Raw genomic sequence first — 14,213 nt, 5'->3', positions numbered from 1 at the left:
ATGCTACTCCCTTAGCTTTTAGAACCAGGACTATTTTACTCTTCCATTCCCAGCACAGTGCCTGACACTCAGTGAGTCTCCAAATAAACAAATGTCACTCATTCAACAAACCAAACTTCGAGGCATGTGTAATAGACCCTCTCGACAACTGTAGTCCTCTACGTACCCCGTCAAGAGCTGTAAAGGGAACAGCCATCGCAACACTTCTGAAAATGCAGGAAACGTGTATTTGAGTCAAAGTAAAGTTCTCACCAATGGTACTAACAGGAGACTGCTGAACAGAACGTGCTTTCCAGGCACACTTTCGGCTCATAATATACGTCATCGACGTGCTGCCTCTGATGGAAATCGTTTTTCCAACATTCTCTGGGTCTACGGCCAGTCACGCTAAATATCACCTATCCCTAAGAGCTCTCATACTCCCTTGGGGGATTTTTAAATCAACTGGCCAACAGACCTCACTGTGTACAACTCTGAAGAACTCTCTGGGGACGGCACAAGCAAAGATGACAGGGTTTTTCAGGTTAACAAAGCCTCGGTCCCATACTACTCTGTTAAAATTCAGGAAGCAGCAGTCGCAAACGCCAAGCCCCGGGCCACTCACCTTCTAGGATGGACACGACGATGAGCAGTTGGTCGGACTTGGAGACCATGGTCGCGGTCGGCGGCCCGCAGGCGGGGTCTGCTGCGAGGAAGAGGAGCCCGGGTGAGTGGCTGGCAGCCCGCGACCCCCGGCTGGACTCACGCCGAGGCTCCCGCCACCCGCCTGCGGCCCGGGACACCCGGACCCCGCTCTGCGGTCCGCCTGCAGCGCGCCCGGCTCCCCGGCCCCGGGCCGCCAGTCCACCCGCAACCCGGCCCCGACTCAAAAGCCGCTCTGCCACCCGGCCCGGCCTGTTTCCAGGGAGACGCCAGTCCGCCGCCTGAGGACTTTTTGCCGCCTGCGTAGCAGCTTTTTAAACGCCCGGGTAGCCGCCGCGGCCGCCGCCCCCCGCTTCCACCTAGCAACCAGGCCCGCAGGCCCACAGCCCGGGCGAGGCTGGAGGACAAAGGGTCATAGAAACCAGGGCGGTCGAGGATAGAACGCCCCTCAGCCCGCTTCGCCTCCTACCGTTTTACGCAAAGCTCCAGAGCCCTGAGGAGAAGACTAGCCATTACCTCACAGCGCCCCCTGCTAGCCGGACGGAGGAAAGCGGGCAATTTGGTGGAAACCAACTGCGCAGGCGCACAACTGCAGTAAATGCTTCCGGAAGTTCCCCAGAAACGAAAGTGGATTTGTTCTCTGCTTTACGCCCTAGATACAGCCTGGGAAATATATCAATAGAGATTACAATAAACAAAAAACAAAAAACAAACTAGCTCTGTTCAGGCCCCCATTGTCAAGACTGCTTAAAAGTTAAGTCACAGAAAAATAATGATTTAAGTCTGAACTCTAAAATCAACTAAAATTGTCCTCGCGCGGCTGCTCAAGTTTCCATGCTTTGTAAACAAGTAGCGTCAATACGGTAATTGCTGTAAACTGTTGGCGGTGACGTAAGCTCTCTGAGAATTTCCTGTCCAGTAAAAATTACCCTAAAACAAAAACATTGTCACGTGGGCCGGGGAATTAAAAGGTATAAGTTCTTCTACCCCCTGACGACAAAGTAATGAGCAAAGTCAAGTCCAGAATAAAGAAGGCATCTAAAAGCTGCAAACCGACATTTTCCCCTTTCTACCCCTTCTTCCCCACAAACTTCAACCTTTACTTCAGGAAACATTAGAAATTTTTCGGAGGGCACCTAGTTTGAAACTGGATCTTGGGCGGGATAGGTGGGAGGGAGGAGGAAGAGAGAACAATTTCCACTCCTTCACCCCCCTCAACCCCAACCTCCGCTTTGTGCCCCAAAGAAAAGGAGGATGTAGAGACCACACTACTTCTAAGACCCTTTCAGACCCCTTCAGAGCCCTCCCTGATATAAAGCATTATGCAAAATAAAATCAAAGTAGTGATCTACTTTGGGTTCATCACTGAACAATACATTCCCTTGCAGAAAATGTCAAACAGACTCCAAAGTAGGTAGAATAATATAATGAACCAGCAGGTACTCAGAACGCAGCTTCAGAAATTGTCAGCTAAAGACCAATCATCATCTGTTGCAGAGGAGCAGGGATTTGAAGGAAATCCCTAAGGTCATATCAATTCATCTCTTTCAATATGTACCTCTAAAAGATATTTTTAAGTATCTTAAAATATTAGATACTTAACCACAATTGCATTATTACGCCTTAAAAGTTAACAATAATTCCTTAATACAATTAAATATACACTGTTCAAATTTCCCTGATTGTCTCATAATTTTTTTCAGTTGGTTTGCTCAAATAAGGACCCAGACAAGTTCCAAAACACAATGTATTTGGTTGATCTATCTCTTGCCACTTTTAATCTGTAGGTACTTGCCTCCACTTTTTTTTCCCTTGAAACTCTTCATTGAGGAAACTGGCCACGTAATTTTATAGTTTACCACTGTCAAAATTTTGTTGATGCAATACCAATGTTGTTATTTAACATATCCTCTGTTGAGCAGTCTAATAAATATGTCCACATTGACAATACTCAAAGAATATTAGCAAACAGATGAACAACAACAAGCAAAATACAAGGTTATCAGTGGTGTAAAACACTACTTAGCCATAAACTCTAGAAAAAGGGAGGTCAGAGCATGAGACTAAGGGTCTGCAGTGGAAAGAGATCAGAGTTTGGGACCTACTTCTGCCAATTTACATGCTGGGTTACCTTAAGCAAGTCACTTTATCTGTTTTAGCCTCACTTTCAGCTATACAGTGGTAGCATAGATGATGCCTTAGTTCAGGACTTAAATGTAGTAAATGCCATTTAGTTGTTACCTTTTTATATGAACAATCTCAGACCTTAAATAGTAGCTGTAAAAGAACTAGGAACTGCCATCAATATACCTCATTGTTTTGCTTTAGGATATCCACCAGGGCTGAAAACCTGGATTGTAAACCATTGCTGAATGCCAGAGAATAATCTCAGGTGAGAAAAATATCTGACAAATCATCGACTTAAACTAAGAAACTTTTTCACATGGTAAAATTTTCACATGGTTCCCTTTCTCTGGGTTTTCCCCCCAAACAACACTATTACTTCTAAAATCACCTCATCACAGCTAATGAAAAGTCATCAACCAGTTGGCATGGTTTTTTTGTTTTTACAATTGCAAAACTAATGACATGAAATTTCTCATTTATCCCACCTAGAAATGGAATTATAATTCTATCAGCCTCTAGAGCCTCCTTATCTGTTATTCTACAATCTAATTTCCTCTCATATGTGATATTTAGCAGTAATAACTTCAGTTCTTGCATAAATCATCATATTTTAGCTTAAATTCATGAGAGAAAATTTTGTTATAAGTTTATAAAGTACCAATACTCTTTCAAAATACATAAGTGTTAATAAGATATAAAATTTGTGTCTATTACAAAATGTGAGATTCATTACACTGTAAACATGCAAATTCAAACTAACAAGTTTGATTAAATCCTTGATTCTGAAATCATGTTTGTCAACCTAAAAGCTTATCATATTAGGTAGCTTTCTATTTCTAGGGATTTCCCAGAACCAAACAAAGCATTTTGACTCATTTCAAGCTTTTCTTTTTCTGTAGCTATTTTACATTCCAGCAAACCACTTTCCTAGTAGTATGTCTCTATATTTCTTATCAACACTTCTGTGGCCACCACAGGAGGGATGAGCTGTGTTCCCCTTCCTCAGCCCCTTGCCTCTTCTTGTCCCCTCCCCACATACTCACACTTCACACTTAGTAAAATTGAAGGCAAGCTCCAAGGACTGATAAAACTAACATATCTATTGAATAACTGCTATTTGTAAAAGCATGGTGCCACCCTGACCTTCAAGACGTGCTTAGAAAATAGCCTCCTTCTAGAAGAGGGAGCAGGAATAGACCTAGTAACTAGTACTCAGTGTCAAGGTGACTTCCAATCTAGGGTCTGATCTCATTAAACTTGGTCATTAATTTCTGTGCCTTTAATCCCTTAAAGAAGGACCAATAATATCTATGGTAGTGGACACAATGGAGCCCCATAGTAAAGAGTCAAACATACCTGCATTCCAAGTTTCTCAACCTATCAGCCTTGTGCCTTAGCCAAAATTACTTTGCTCTGAACCTCAGTTTTCCCATCAGTAAAACAGGGTTAGTAGTCCTCACCTCACATGGTTTTTGTGAAGATTAAATGGCGTTGCCTCTTTTAAGGGCCTAGGATGTGATGAAATCTCTGAATATGGTAGCTATTTTTATTGTGAATGCGGAGGGATAATTTACTCTGCTATTATTTTGTGATTTGTTCCTTTTCTGGTTCTTCAGAAATAACCAGATCCTCTATATCCCCCCCCACCTATGCCTATATTTATGTTCTAGGGGTAATATCCCCCCATACAGCCCCTCTCCTTGCCTTTTGTGAAAGACCACAGCGGAACCTTCCAAAGTCAGATACTCCTCATGTCAGGCAGGTGCTGTTAACTAGTGCAGTGGGCTGGGCCTGGCCTGAGCAGAAGCAGGGACAGCCCTTCTCTGCCCCAGCTGGGTATTGTCATGCAGTAAAAGTCAGGTTTTCCAAATTTCCATCAGAAGCTAGCATTATAGATATTTACGTGAACCGATTCAATTTTTAAATGCTGGTGGTAACTAATTTCAGTTTAAAGAAAAAGAAAAAAAAAAACAACCAACCCACTGCAGGAGCCAAACCAAAACTTCTGCCAGCCACAGGTTAGTTACCAACACCACACCTCATCCCCCACTCCCAACCTAAATTCATGCAGGTGGTTCTAATAGCTGTCCCTGACCGGCAGCGAAAAGAGAGTGGTAAGGAAAGGAGAAGAGGTTGCCTTCGGCTGGGAAGGAGAGGAGTGAAGGGGAACGTGGTGGGGACCCACATTCCACTTCTTGGCAACCCCTCAGGAGGGGACGGAAATGGGGAGGGAAGTGAGGAGTTAGGGCCCAATTTATCATCCTTGGCACAGGTTCTTATGCCCCTAATTTCACATAGAATCAGCAAATTCACTAGACTTCAAGGGCTTGGATGAGAGACAGCTGAGCAGTGACCAGCAAGGGCAAAAATTTTCAAGGCCTCCTCAATATTTACTCGGTGTAAGAACCTTAGCACCTTTGCACAACATTTTGTGCGTGGATGAGGGGAGCTCCAATGATGACTGAAATGGAATTTCTGCTGTTGAAAGGAGCTTCGGATTGAAGTTAAGAGTCTAAAGAAAAGCAACATTTCTGGCACTCTCTCCTATGTGGAGTAAGCTTCATGGGGTTACTTTAGGCTGAGATGAGCTTTGAGCCACTCTGTCATGGTATGTTGTCACAGTGGCTCTCTCTGAGGCAAGGTGTAGAGTAGAAGGTGGGAGAATGCCCCCTACTCGAGACAGAAGAGCTGGAGACACTCCTGGAACTGTGGAAAGGGCTGCAGGCCAATAGAAAATGCTGCTCAGTTTTGCTTTGCAAAGACTATGCCAGCAGTACAGTGCCCACATAGTAGGGGCAACAGACTTTCAGGGGTCCATTTTAAGGGTAGAGGATAGAACAGATGGTAGACGCTGGGATGAAAGACCCACCACAGTAACACTGACATTGAGAAACATTATGTGACATTGTGGGACTTTGCTTCACCTATTATGTAATGTCTGATGTGTTTTTTTGGTTTGTTTTTGTTTGTTTTTCTCTAAAAAGCTCCCTTTTGAAAAACTGAAACCAATACTGGTGGAAGAGCTGGTGCCAGCCTACTCAGCTGTCTGGTGGAGAAATTCCCCAGGCTTCTGGGTGAGTGTTTGGCCCATAGAAGTCTGACCCCACTAAATGGTAACAGAGTCTTCTGTGCTAAAAGATATCCTTGGCACAAGAGTTCTATTTAATGCTGATGTTACAAGTACACCTGAAGCATATAACACTATTCCCTACCTCACTGTGTTAGAGTGAACCAACCACAACAAATTACATAAAAATAATTACAGCTCCCCCCCCCTTAAATTAAGAGAAAGGCTCTAAACATATGGCCTAGATTCAGAGAAGACAGAAGCCTCCCTTAACTTCTCACCCACATCCCTAAGCCTTAGCACAAGCAGCTCCCCTAGTCAGCAGCTAGCAGGCTGCATCACACCATTTCATGAGTGGTACAACAAAACTGTTATCCCATGCGATTTTGCATAAATCACAATATTATACTTCCCGAATTTTTGCATGTGTTCCTGCTGCCAACATAATACTTTTTATTTGCGTAAATGTGTACTTTTCCAAGCAGGTTCTAGTGAGCATAACAAGAACTCACACATGTGTCCCAGGAGAAACTCAGCATTGAGCCGGGAGCCACTCAGAGGGCATCAGGGATGGATGGATCTTGAACCAAGAAAGAGCAACAGAGAAGGGAGGACCACACCTGTATCTGCTGAGTTAGGGATACTTGCAGTCTTTCTCCATCTTTGATCCCAATTCTTTGGAGAAAGAAAAGAGAGGAAGAAGAGATGAAAGGGAATAGAACAGTTGATCCCATTCCTCTCCCAATCTAAATTACTTAAATGGAAACTTCACTGAAACAGGGAGGGCGGGAGGAGATGAGATTTCATACAGATGTGCGGTAAAATTTTCAATTGGAAATAAATTGGACTGAACTGATATTTTAATAGCTGAAAGTGATCAGAAAGCTGTGGGGTCTGACTAAGCTGTCATAAAGGGATGGGAGAAGGAAACTCAATGCTGCATAGTTGAAAGCAGTAACTGGAGAAAAATGGAACCATTTCATATTTGTACCCTGACCTAAGTTCTGATTGCTGAACAAACCAGTCATTTGATGATGATAATGGTGATGATGATAATAATAATATTCTATTGACTCTTCTGATCTTTCCAGCAACATTATGGAGAATAAAGCAGGGTTTTTACCACTTTTCAACAGATAGGAAAATCTGAAGTTGGATAACTTGAACAATTTGATAACAATCAGAGGTCAGGTCCTCTGAGTGCTTCTGTTAAGCTACCCTAGTGATTCTCAAACTGGGGTACACATATGACCTGGAACATGGAACTGTGCCAGAACTCTGGAGTAGAAATTTCTATATCACATTGTGGGTCAACAATGTTAATCAGTGGTGAGAAATGAAAACATGTTTTGTATATTAAAACAAGCATGAAACTATATGGATACAATAAACATTTTGCATGATTTTTAAAGATAGAACATAACACTTCAAAGAAGTTTGTTTTGGACTACACGATCAGCCTTCCACCCACCCAGACTCTGTCCATGTTAACCCTCCTCTCCAGTTAGTGGGTAATTTAGTGGACCCTTTGAAAAGCCCCTCACTTACATTCTTGAGCTAGATTCATCTTTAAAGCTGTTTGCAATAGTGAAAGGAGGAAACACAATGTCCAAGGGGAAGTAATATCCTACTTCCACATGACACTTCGTGGGGTTAGAGAAGATTAAAGTCGTCCTAATTATATGTTGAAATCGTTATCTCAATGCAGTGAATGAAGTTCTTAGGAAGGTTGACTTTGATATTCTAGTTACGCCAGATTTAAATTGTTGGACATTTTCAGCTGAGAGGTACTCTTAGGATAGTTGAGTGTGATATTAGTGCACTTTGTTAATTTTCACAATTGTGAATTGGTTTTTTATCATAAAAATAATTAATGTCCCAGATGAGAGCTGACTACAAAGTAAAAAGCAGTGATTTAAAAAAAAATTTTTTTGGCTAAAAACTGTAACATTAACGTTGAGTGGCTTATCCTAATGTTAACCAGAAATATACCATCTTCCAAATACCAGTAAATGTAAATTCCAGTAAGTTAGAAAACATGTCTATTTTGTTCATTGTCCTATTGCTAGTTCTGGAAGAGTGCTGAGTAAATTTGTAGTAGAGGCTCAACAGACTCTTATTGAGTAAACAAGCCAAATTTACAACAATCATAGAATTATATCTGCATCAGTTATAGAGAGTAATAGAGATGTAATTCGTACATGTGCAGAGGACAGAGGTGAATACATAATTCGGTGCAGCTCAAGAAATGTAGCTGTGAAATTTTCTTGATCAGATTGTACCAACCATTCTCTGATATATTAATAGCACTGCGTAATCCATTTAGTTTCAACAACTTTTTAACAATATGAAAAGAAATGATTTATTGGACTACAGGAGAGAAGAAAGACCTACAGTGGTGCTTTGGGAAAGGCTCAAAGGCTAAGATGACAATAAAGAGATCATTTTGCAAGAACGTCAGGGATGAGAGTGAGTGAGTTACCCTTGAAAAAGTGATTATTCTACACGTGTTAAGAGGGGAAAGAGGAAAATTTGAAGAAAAGGAAAAAAAGATATAATATTAAATTCTATGTTTCATTAGTGTTCTCAAGAAGCCTGACAAGGAAAGAGGATTACTCCATTAGGGAGTGAGAAGGATACTTAAAATAAGAAAAAAGAACTATTTCAAAATCTAGACTTCTGTAGAATTTAAATCGATAGTTATAGACACAACGAGTTGTATTTTTCAAAATACATTTTAAAAAGTATGAAAAAGTATGTGTTTATCAACCAGTTCTAATAATTCTTAGCTAAACAACATATGCATTGTATCAAGATATGGAATATTATAGTTTTGGCCACCATCCAGCAGTGTTTATTAACAAACTGGTTTCTGTCATCTCTATCAAGGAATGTGTACATGCCAAAATGATGTCTATTCAGCAGGGAGAAGTTAAAAAGATATTTTACTACTTGTTTGCTATTATTTTCTTGTCAGGAATGTTAACATTGTTTTGATACAGCACATCCCAAATCCTTGTTTAAATTAACAAGTCATTATATTAGTAGAACACATGCCAATGAAGTACAATCTATTAATTAAGTTCCATGAGACAGGATCTTGTTTGTTCTACTTTCTATCCCCAGGGTCTAGAATAGCGCTTGGCACACAGTAGGCATTTAATAAATATTTGTTGAATGAATGGACAAGACTACAACGGATTTTAGCCAGTAGATGGACTCTAAACCTAACGTGACATGACCTATCCTCTATTATAAATTTATCAAAATGTTAAACATTTTCTTGGAATATTCATTTCTTCCAAATAAAATACTATAATATTATTTTGTTATATTTAGCTAGTAGCTTACTTTTGTCAAACTTTTATACTTCAATTTTTTTAATGTAGCAATCAGAAGTTTTCAAGGACTTTCTCCTGTTTCTTACCTTGACCAAAATAGAACCATAAGATTCCCAGGAGTTTCTTCAAATTTCAAATACCCAAACTCACATTGCCGTCTATCTTGGAAAATTTACCTCTGAACTTAATCAGAAGAATTGAATAAATTTATCATATATCTATGTTCAGTCAAGTTCACTGGTGATTTTTTTTTTAATTAAAGTAAGCTTCTAAGTTTTAGGAAAATGGAGCAGAGATTCCAGGGCTTGAATTTGTTTCCATTTAAAAAGTATTAAATGGTATAACAAATGCATTGCAAAGGACCCAATTATCTGCCCATCCAAATAGCTAACTTACCACTTCTCAGAGTAGAGCTTAGGGAGTGCTCATCTTACACAGGTGGCCAGGTTTCTTTTCTTCTCGTCCTTTCCCCTGAAGGGTTTCTGCCTAGATCAATTAGCTTTCTCCCTACCCAGCCTGGTTCTCATGAGTATGGGTGCCTAATGTTATCATTTTGATAAGAAAAGGTGGAACTTCATAGCAGTTCCTTGTATTCATTACCTTCACATCCATTTAAATCAAGCAATTTAATCTGATACCTGGTAATGAGGCAATTATTCCATACATTTTTTTTCTCTCCCTCTCCACAAATCAACCATGGTTATATTCAAAGATAATAACATCCAGATGCATTATTTACTTTGGTCAAAATTTCACTCATTGGGACATTTTGTTTACAAGTCCTCCCCCCAAAACAAAATCTCATTGGATTAAAATGTTACAGGTTTTTGGAAACAGAACCTACAAATCTGTTCATATTAGTTGTTTGTACCTTATCAGATACTGCTTTCCATTCTAAAATCTCATACATAAACCACCAAACACAAAAAAAGAAGAGAGTTAATTTAATACATTTCCCTTAATTTGAGAACTTTCTCTTTTGATGAAGCTCTATCTTTTTTTTCTACTTTCTTATATCAGCAAAATAGAAATCAATTTAAATCTAGATGATCAGTATTTAGCTAGCTTGAATACTTTATTTCCTCTGTGGCCACATGCTATTATAATATGTAGGAATTATGAATCCAACAGATTAAGTATAAGTAAATAATGGAGGGTGGATGTCAAAGAGCCTATGGATCTGTAGTCTGCAGAATAAATACTGCTGAGTTTAATGGAGAGAACGTAGAAACCTCAAAATAAGCATCTTTGAAGGGCAGATGATTTTCTATCAAAATACAACACAAGTTTTCCACAATTATTTTGGCACCTAAGTTATCTTCAAAAACATATATTTTCAATGCAGTTACATTTCGGCTAGAAAACAATCATGTGGATTACCTTGCATCTGTTTTTTATCACCTCCCCCTCTCCTCATACCCTTAAAGCTACTGATTTCCTAGACATCCGAGCTATGGAACAAAACATGAAATCTCACCAAAGAAGGAAAAAGTTAAGTTCACTTCTAAAGGTCACTTGCTTCTATTTTTTATGTTATTTTTAAATATTTCAATAAAGTTAAAGGAATGAATGAATTATCTGAAAAGGGACCACTTTTTAAAAACATAAGGATTATTTTTGTAATACTATAAATAGTTATTGAACACCCTCTTCAATGTAATTCTTCAACTTGATGATGTGGTACATAAATTATTCAGGAAGAGATGTATCTTAATCACTTCTTATCAGCATTGATATTTTAAGATTAGATCTCAAGGACATTATAGGTAAAACAGTTTAAGCACAAATCCTATTACTGAGATTTGCTTTAAGATCTTTGGCATTTTGTGATTGTTAAAAGCCCTCATCTCTTATAACCAGCCATATTATTATGCTGTATTTAATGGAAACTTTTAGAATTAATATTTCAAATGCTATTTAAAGTGATTAACTTAAATCGATAATTACAGAGACTCAAGCAGCTTCTCTTTCCCTATTATTCCAGCCTATGACGTGAAACAGTTCACACTAAAATTATAAAACAATATGTTGAGGAATTCTTCAATATTCCATATGTTGTATAAGTATCAGTATGCTTTCAGCTTCAAGAAGTGGAAAACTTGACCCCAACTGGTTTATAGCATAAGGAAATGCTCGTACTTGGTACTTTAGAAGTAGAGAGAGCTTCAGGGTTCGTGCAATCCCTACAAGTCCATCACCTGTGCTCTTCATTTTGAGTTATTTCATCCTCAGGTCAGTATCCCTCCCTGGGGAGAGACTGTAACAACACAGAATGATTTCCAGAGAAACAGCATCTTTTTGAGGGGCCTTTCTCCTAACAGTAAGGACATTCCTTTTTAAGCAGCTGGAATCTCATGGGCTCACACTGTCCCTCGGGCTCATTTCTGAACGATCCTATGGCCAGGGGAATGCCACAGTTGACTTGTCTACAACCTATTCCTAAACCAGACACTGTTGCAAGAGTTTGAGATTAGCTTTAAACCAGCCAGGCATAGCCCGGAGGCTGGAGATGAAGTCACATTTCGCTGAAGCACATGGTTTGCAGAGACAGGACAGCAAGATAGGATACAGTTAGGAAGGGAGAATGGAGAATGGAGTAGCATTAACAATGTTTCGCAGAATAAAGCTTTTTTTTAAATAGGTAATTGCCTGTGATGTTGAACTAAATATTCAGTTAAAGGCAACAAAACAATATAAAGCGGTAATCATCCAAGTAGGGGGATATTGCAAGCATCTAAAACCATTTTTATTGAAGTTAAATTCCCCTCCCTATTCTGATTTGCACCTGTATGAGGCTCTCTTCCTTGTCCCATTGAAAATTAGTTACTCTTGGGAGCCTTGTTGGATCTGATGGATGAAGACATTAAAATTATTGAGAACGATGGCTGTAGAAAAAACTTTTTAATGTGAGGGGCCAAAATAAATGGTTGTAAAGGAATAAAATAACGTAGCTGGTTATTCATATTTCATCCTGATGTCAGCCTCTTTTCACTTGCTGTTTTGGTTTCAGAAATCCTGTGATAAAGGCTATTACTGGGTTTTTAAAAAAAAATCTCTTCAAAAAAAAAAAGAAAAAGGCAAATAACCAGATTTCACCTAACCTAGTGATAAGGAGAGCAGCCTAACTTGTTTTGTTTTGTTGACCCTGTATCTCACCTAAGACTGTTTTGTTGACCCTGTATCTCACCTAAAACTGTATCCTCTTTGGTAGAGGATGGTTCAGGAGTAACTGTAGCATTGCCATCCCTTTCTCAAAAAAAAAAGGCAAAAATAATTTCTCAAAAAGCCCTGACCAGCAGTGCTCACCTTTTTACATTGTATAGACTTCATCTTGGAAACATTTGAATAGGAGAATTTTTTTATGTGAGCTAATTTAAAATTTAATGATTTCTTTTTCAAATTTTAAACAAAATAAAAATTCAATGCAGAAAATTGAGACCATATAAACTTCAAAGACTGTTGGTAGGGATGGAAATTGGTGAAGCCACTGTGGAAAACAGTATGAAGGTTTCTCAAAAAACTAAAAATAGAACTACCATATGACCCAGCAATCCCACTCCTGGGTATATATCTGAAAAAAATGAAAACACTAATTTGAAAAGATACTTGTACCCCAATGTTTATAGCAGCATTATTTACAATTGCCAACTGTCCATCAAGAGATGAATGGATAAAGAATATGAGATATATACTTACATCTCTATATAAATAGAGATATAGATATAGATATATACACACACACACTATGGAATACTACTCAGCCATAAAAAAGAACGAAATTTTGCTATTTGCTACAACAAGGATGGACTTGGAGGGTATTAAGCTAAGTGAAATAAGTCAGACAGAGAAAGACAAATACCGTGTGATGTTACGTAGGTGTGGAATCCAAAAAATAAAACCAGTGAATATAAAAAAAAAAGAAACAGACTCACAGATCCAGAGAACAAACTAGCAGTTACCAGTGGGGAGAGGGAAGAAGGCAGGGGCAAGAGAGGGGTAGAGTATTAAGAGGTACAAACTACTATGTACAAAATAAATAAGCTACAGGGATAGATTGTATAACATGGAGAACATAGCTGATATTTTATAATAACTATAAATGGAGTATAACCTTTAAAAATTGTGAATCACTATGTTATACATCTAAAACTTGCATAATATTGTACATCAACTATTCCTCAATTTTAAAAATTGCAAAAAAAAGTATAGTCCAAAAAAAATCACTAAGAACATATAGAAACATATAAAGAACAAAATTTTAAATCCTCATAATCCCTCTAGCTAAAGAACCATTGATAACATTACAGCATAGTCTTCCAATTATAGATGAATAAATTGTAATATGTATATATAATGCTTTTAAAAAGTAGTACTTTACCAGAAATGCTGTTTTTGTAACCTGCTTTCTTTGTTTATTATACCATGAACACTTCCCCCATGTATTAATAATTCTTCTAAAACCATCATATAGTTACACGATAGATCATTTAAGCAGCCTCTAGTGGGCAGATAGTTTACTCTTGCAAATAAAACATTTTACAAATGTTTACAAAGCTAGAATGTCCAACACAAACATAAGCCTAGCCTCCTATATGAGCTACCTGAGTCTTAAAGTTAGTATTAAACCAGAAATCCAGATAGAAAGCTAGGAATGAAACTCCAAATTGTAAAACAAAAGTGTGACAGAGGAAACAAGCATGGGAAAGAATTATGAATCAGATATGTACTGGAATTTCCTGGAAGTTTTCAAATCTAAGTCAAAAATACTTTGTCTACATGTGTCTGCAGGAAACTTCTGTTATTAGCTGCTCGTTAATTGAGATGAGGGCTTTACATCAAGTTTGGAACTAAAGTAAAAGGGAAAGGATCCAGAGACTGAACCTCAGTCCTGTGGGTAGAGATTGAGTAGATGCTAGATATGGAGGAGTTTCTAGGAGACACAAAGAGGTAGGTAGCTCTGTCCCACCCTGTCTCCTCTTGGGTTCTGGTGGAGAAGTAATGTCACTTTGGAAAGTGGACCAGGCCCCTGGCAGCAA

General features: G+C 38.8%; 1 protein-coding gene across 2 annotated transcripts in view; it reads right to left on the bottom strand.

Annotated features, from left to right (window-relative positions):
• CEP120 (centrosomal protein 120) overlaps positions 1 to 956 on the bottom strand; it is a 79,151-nt gene extending 78,195 nt beyond the window's left edge. The window contains exon 1 of one of the 2 annotated variants that reach the window (XM_082620949.1): positions 605 to 956. In XM_082620949.1, the coding sequence (XP_082477075.1) occupies positions 605 to 653 (49 nt within the window). In that variant the 5' untranslated portion in view covers positions 654 to 956. The remainder of the gene's footprint in view (positions 1 to 604) is intronic. The other variant, XM_082620948.1, reaches the window with a different exon arrangement.
• Positions 957 to 14,213: the final 13,257 nt, after the last annotated feature.

The sequence above is a fragment of the Mesoplodon mirus genome (genome assembly GCF_964341445.2).
Source record: "Mesoplodon mirus genome assembly, chromosome: 5".
Classification (NCBI taxonomy): Eukaryota; Metazoa; Chordata; class Mammalia; order Artiodactyla; family Ziphiidae; genus Mesoplodon; species Mesoplodon mirus.
Note: the sequence above shows the minus strand (reverse complement) of the source record. Positions and strands in the feature narration are given on the sequence as shown.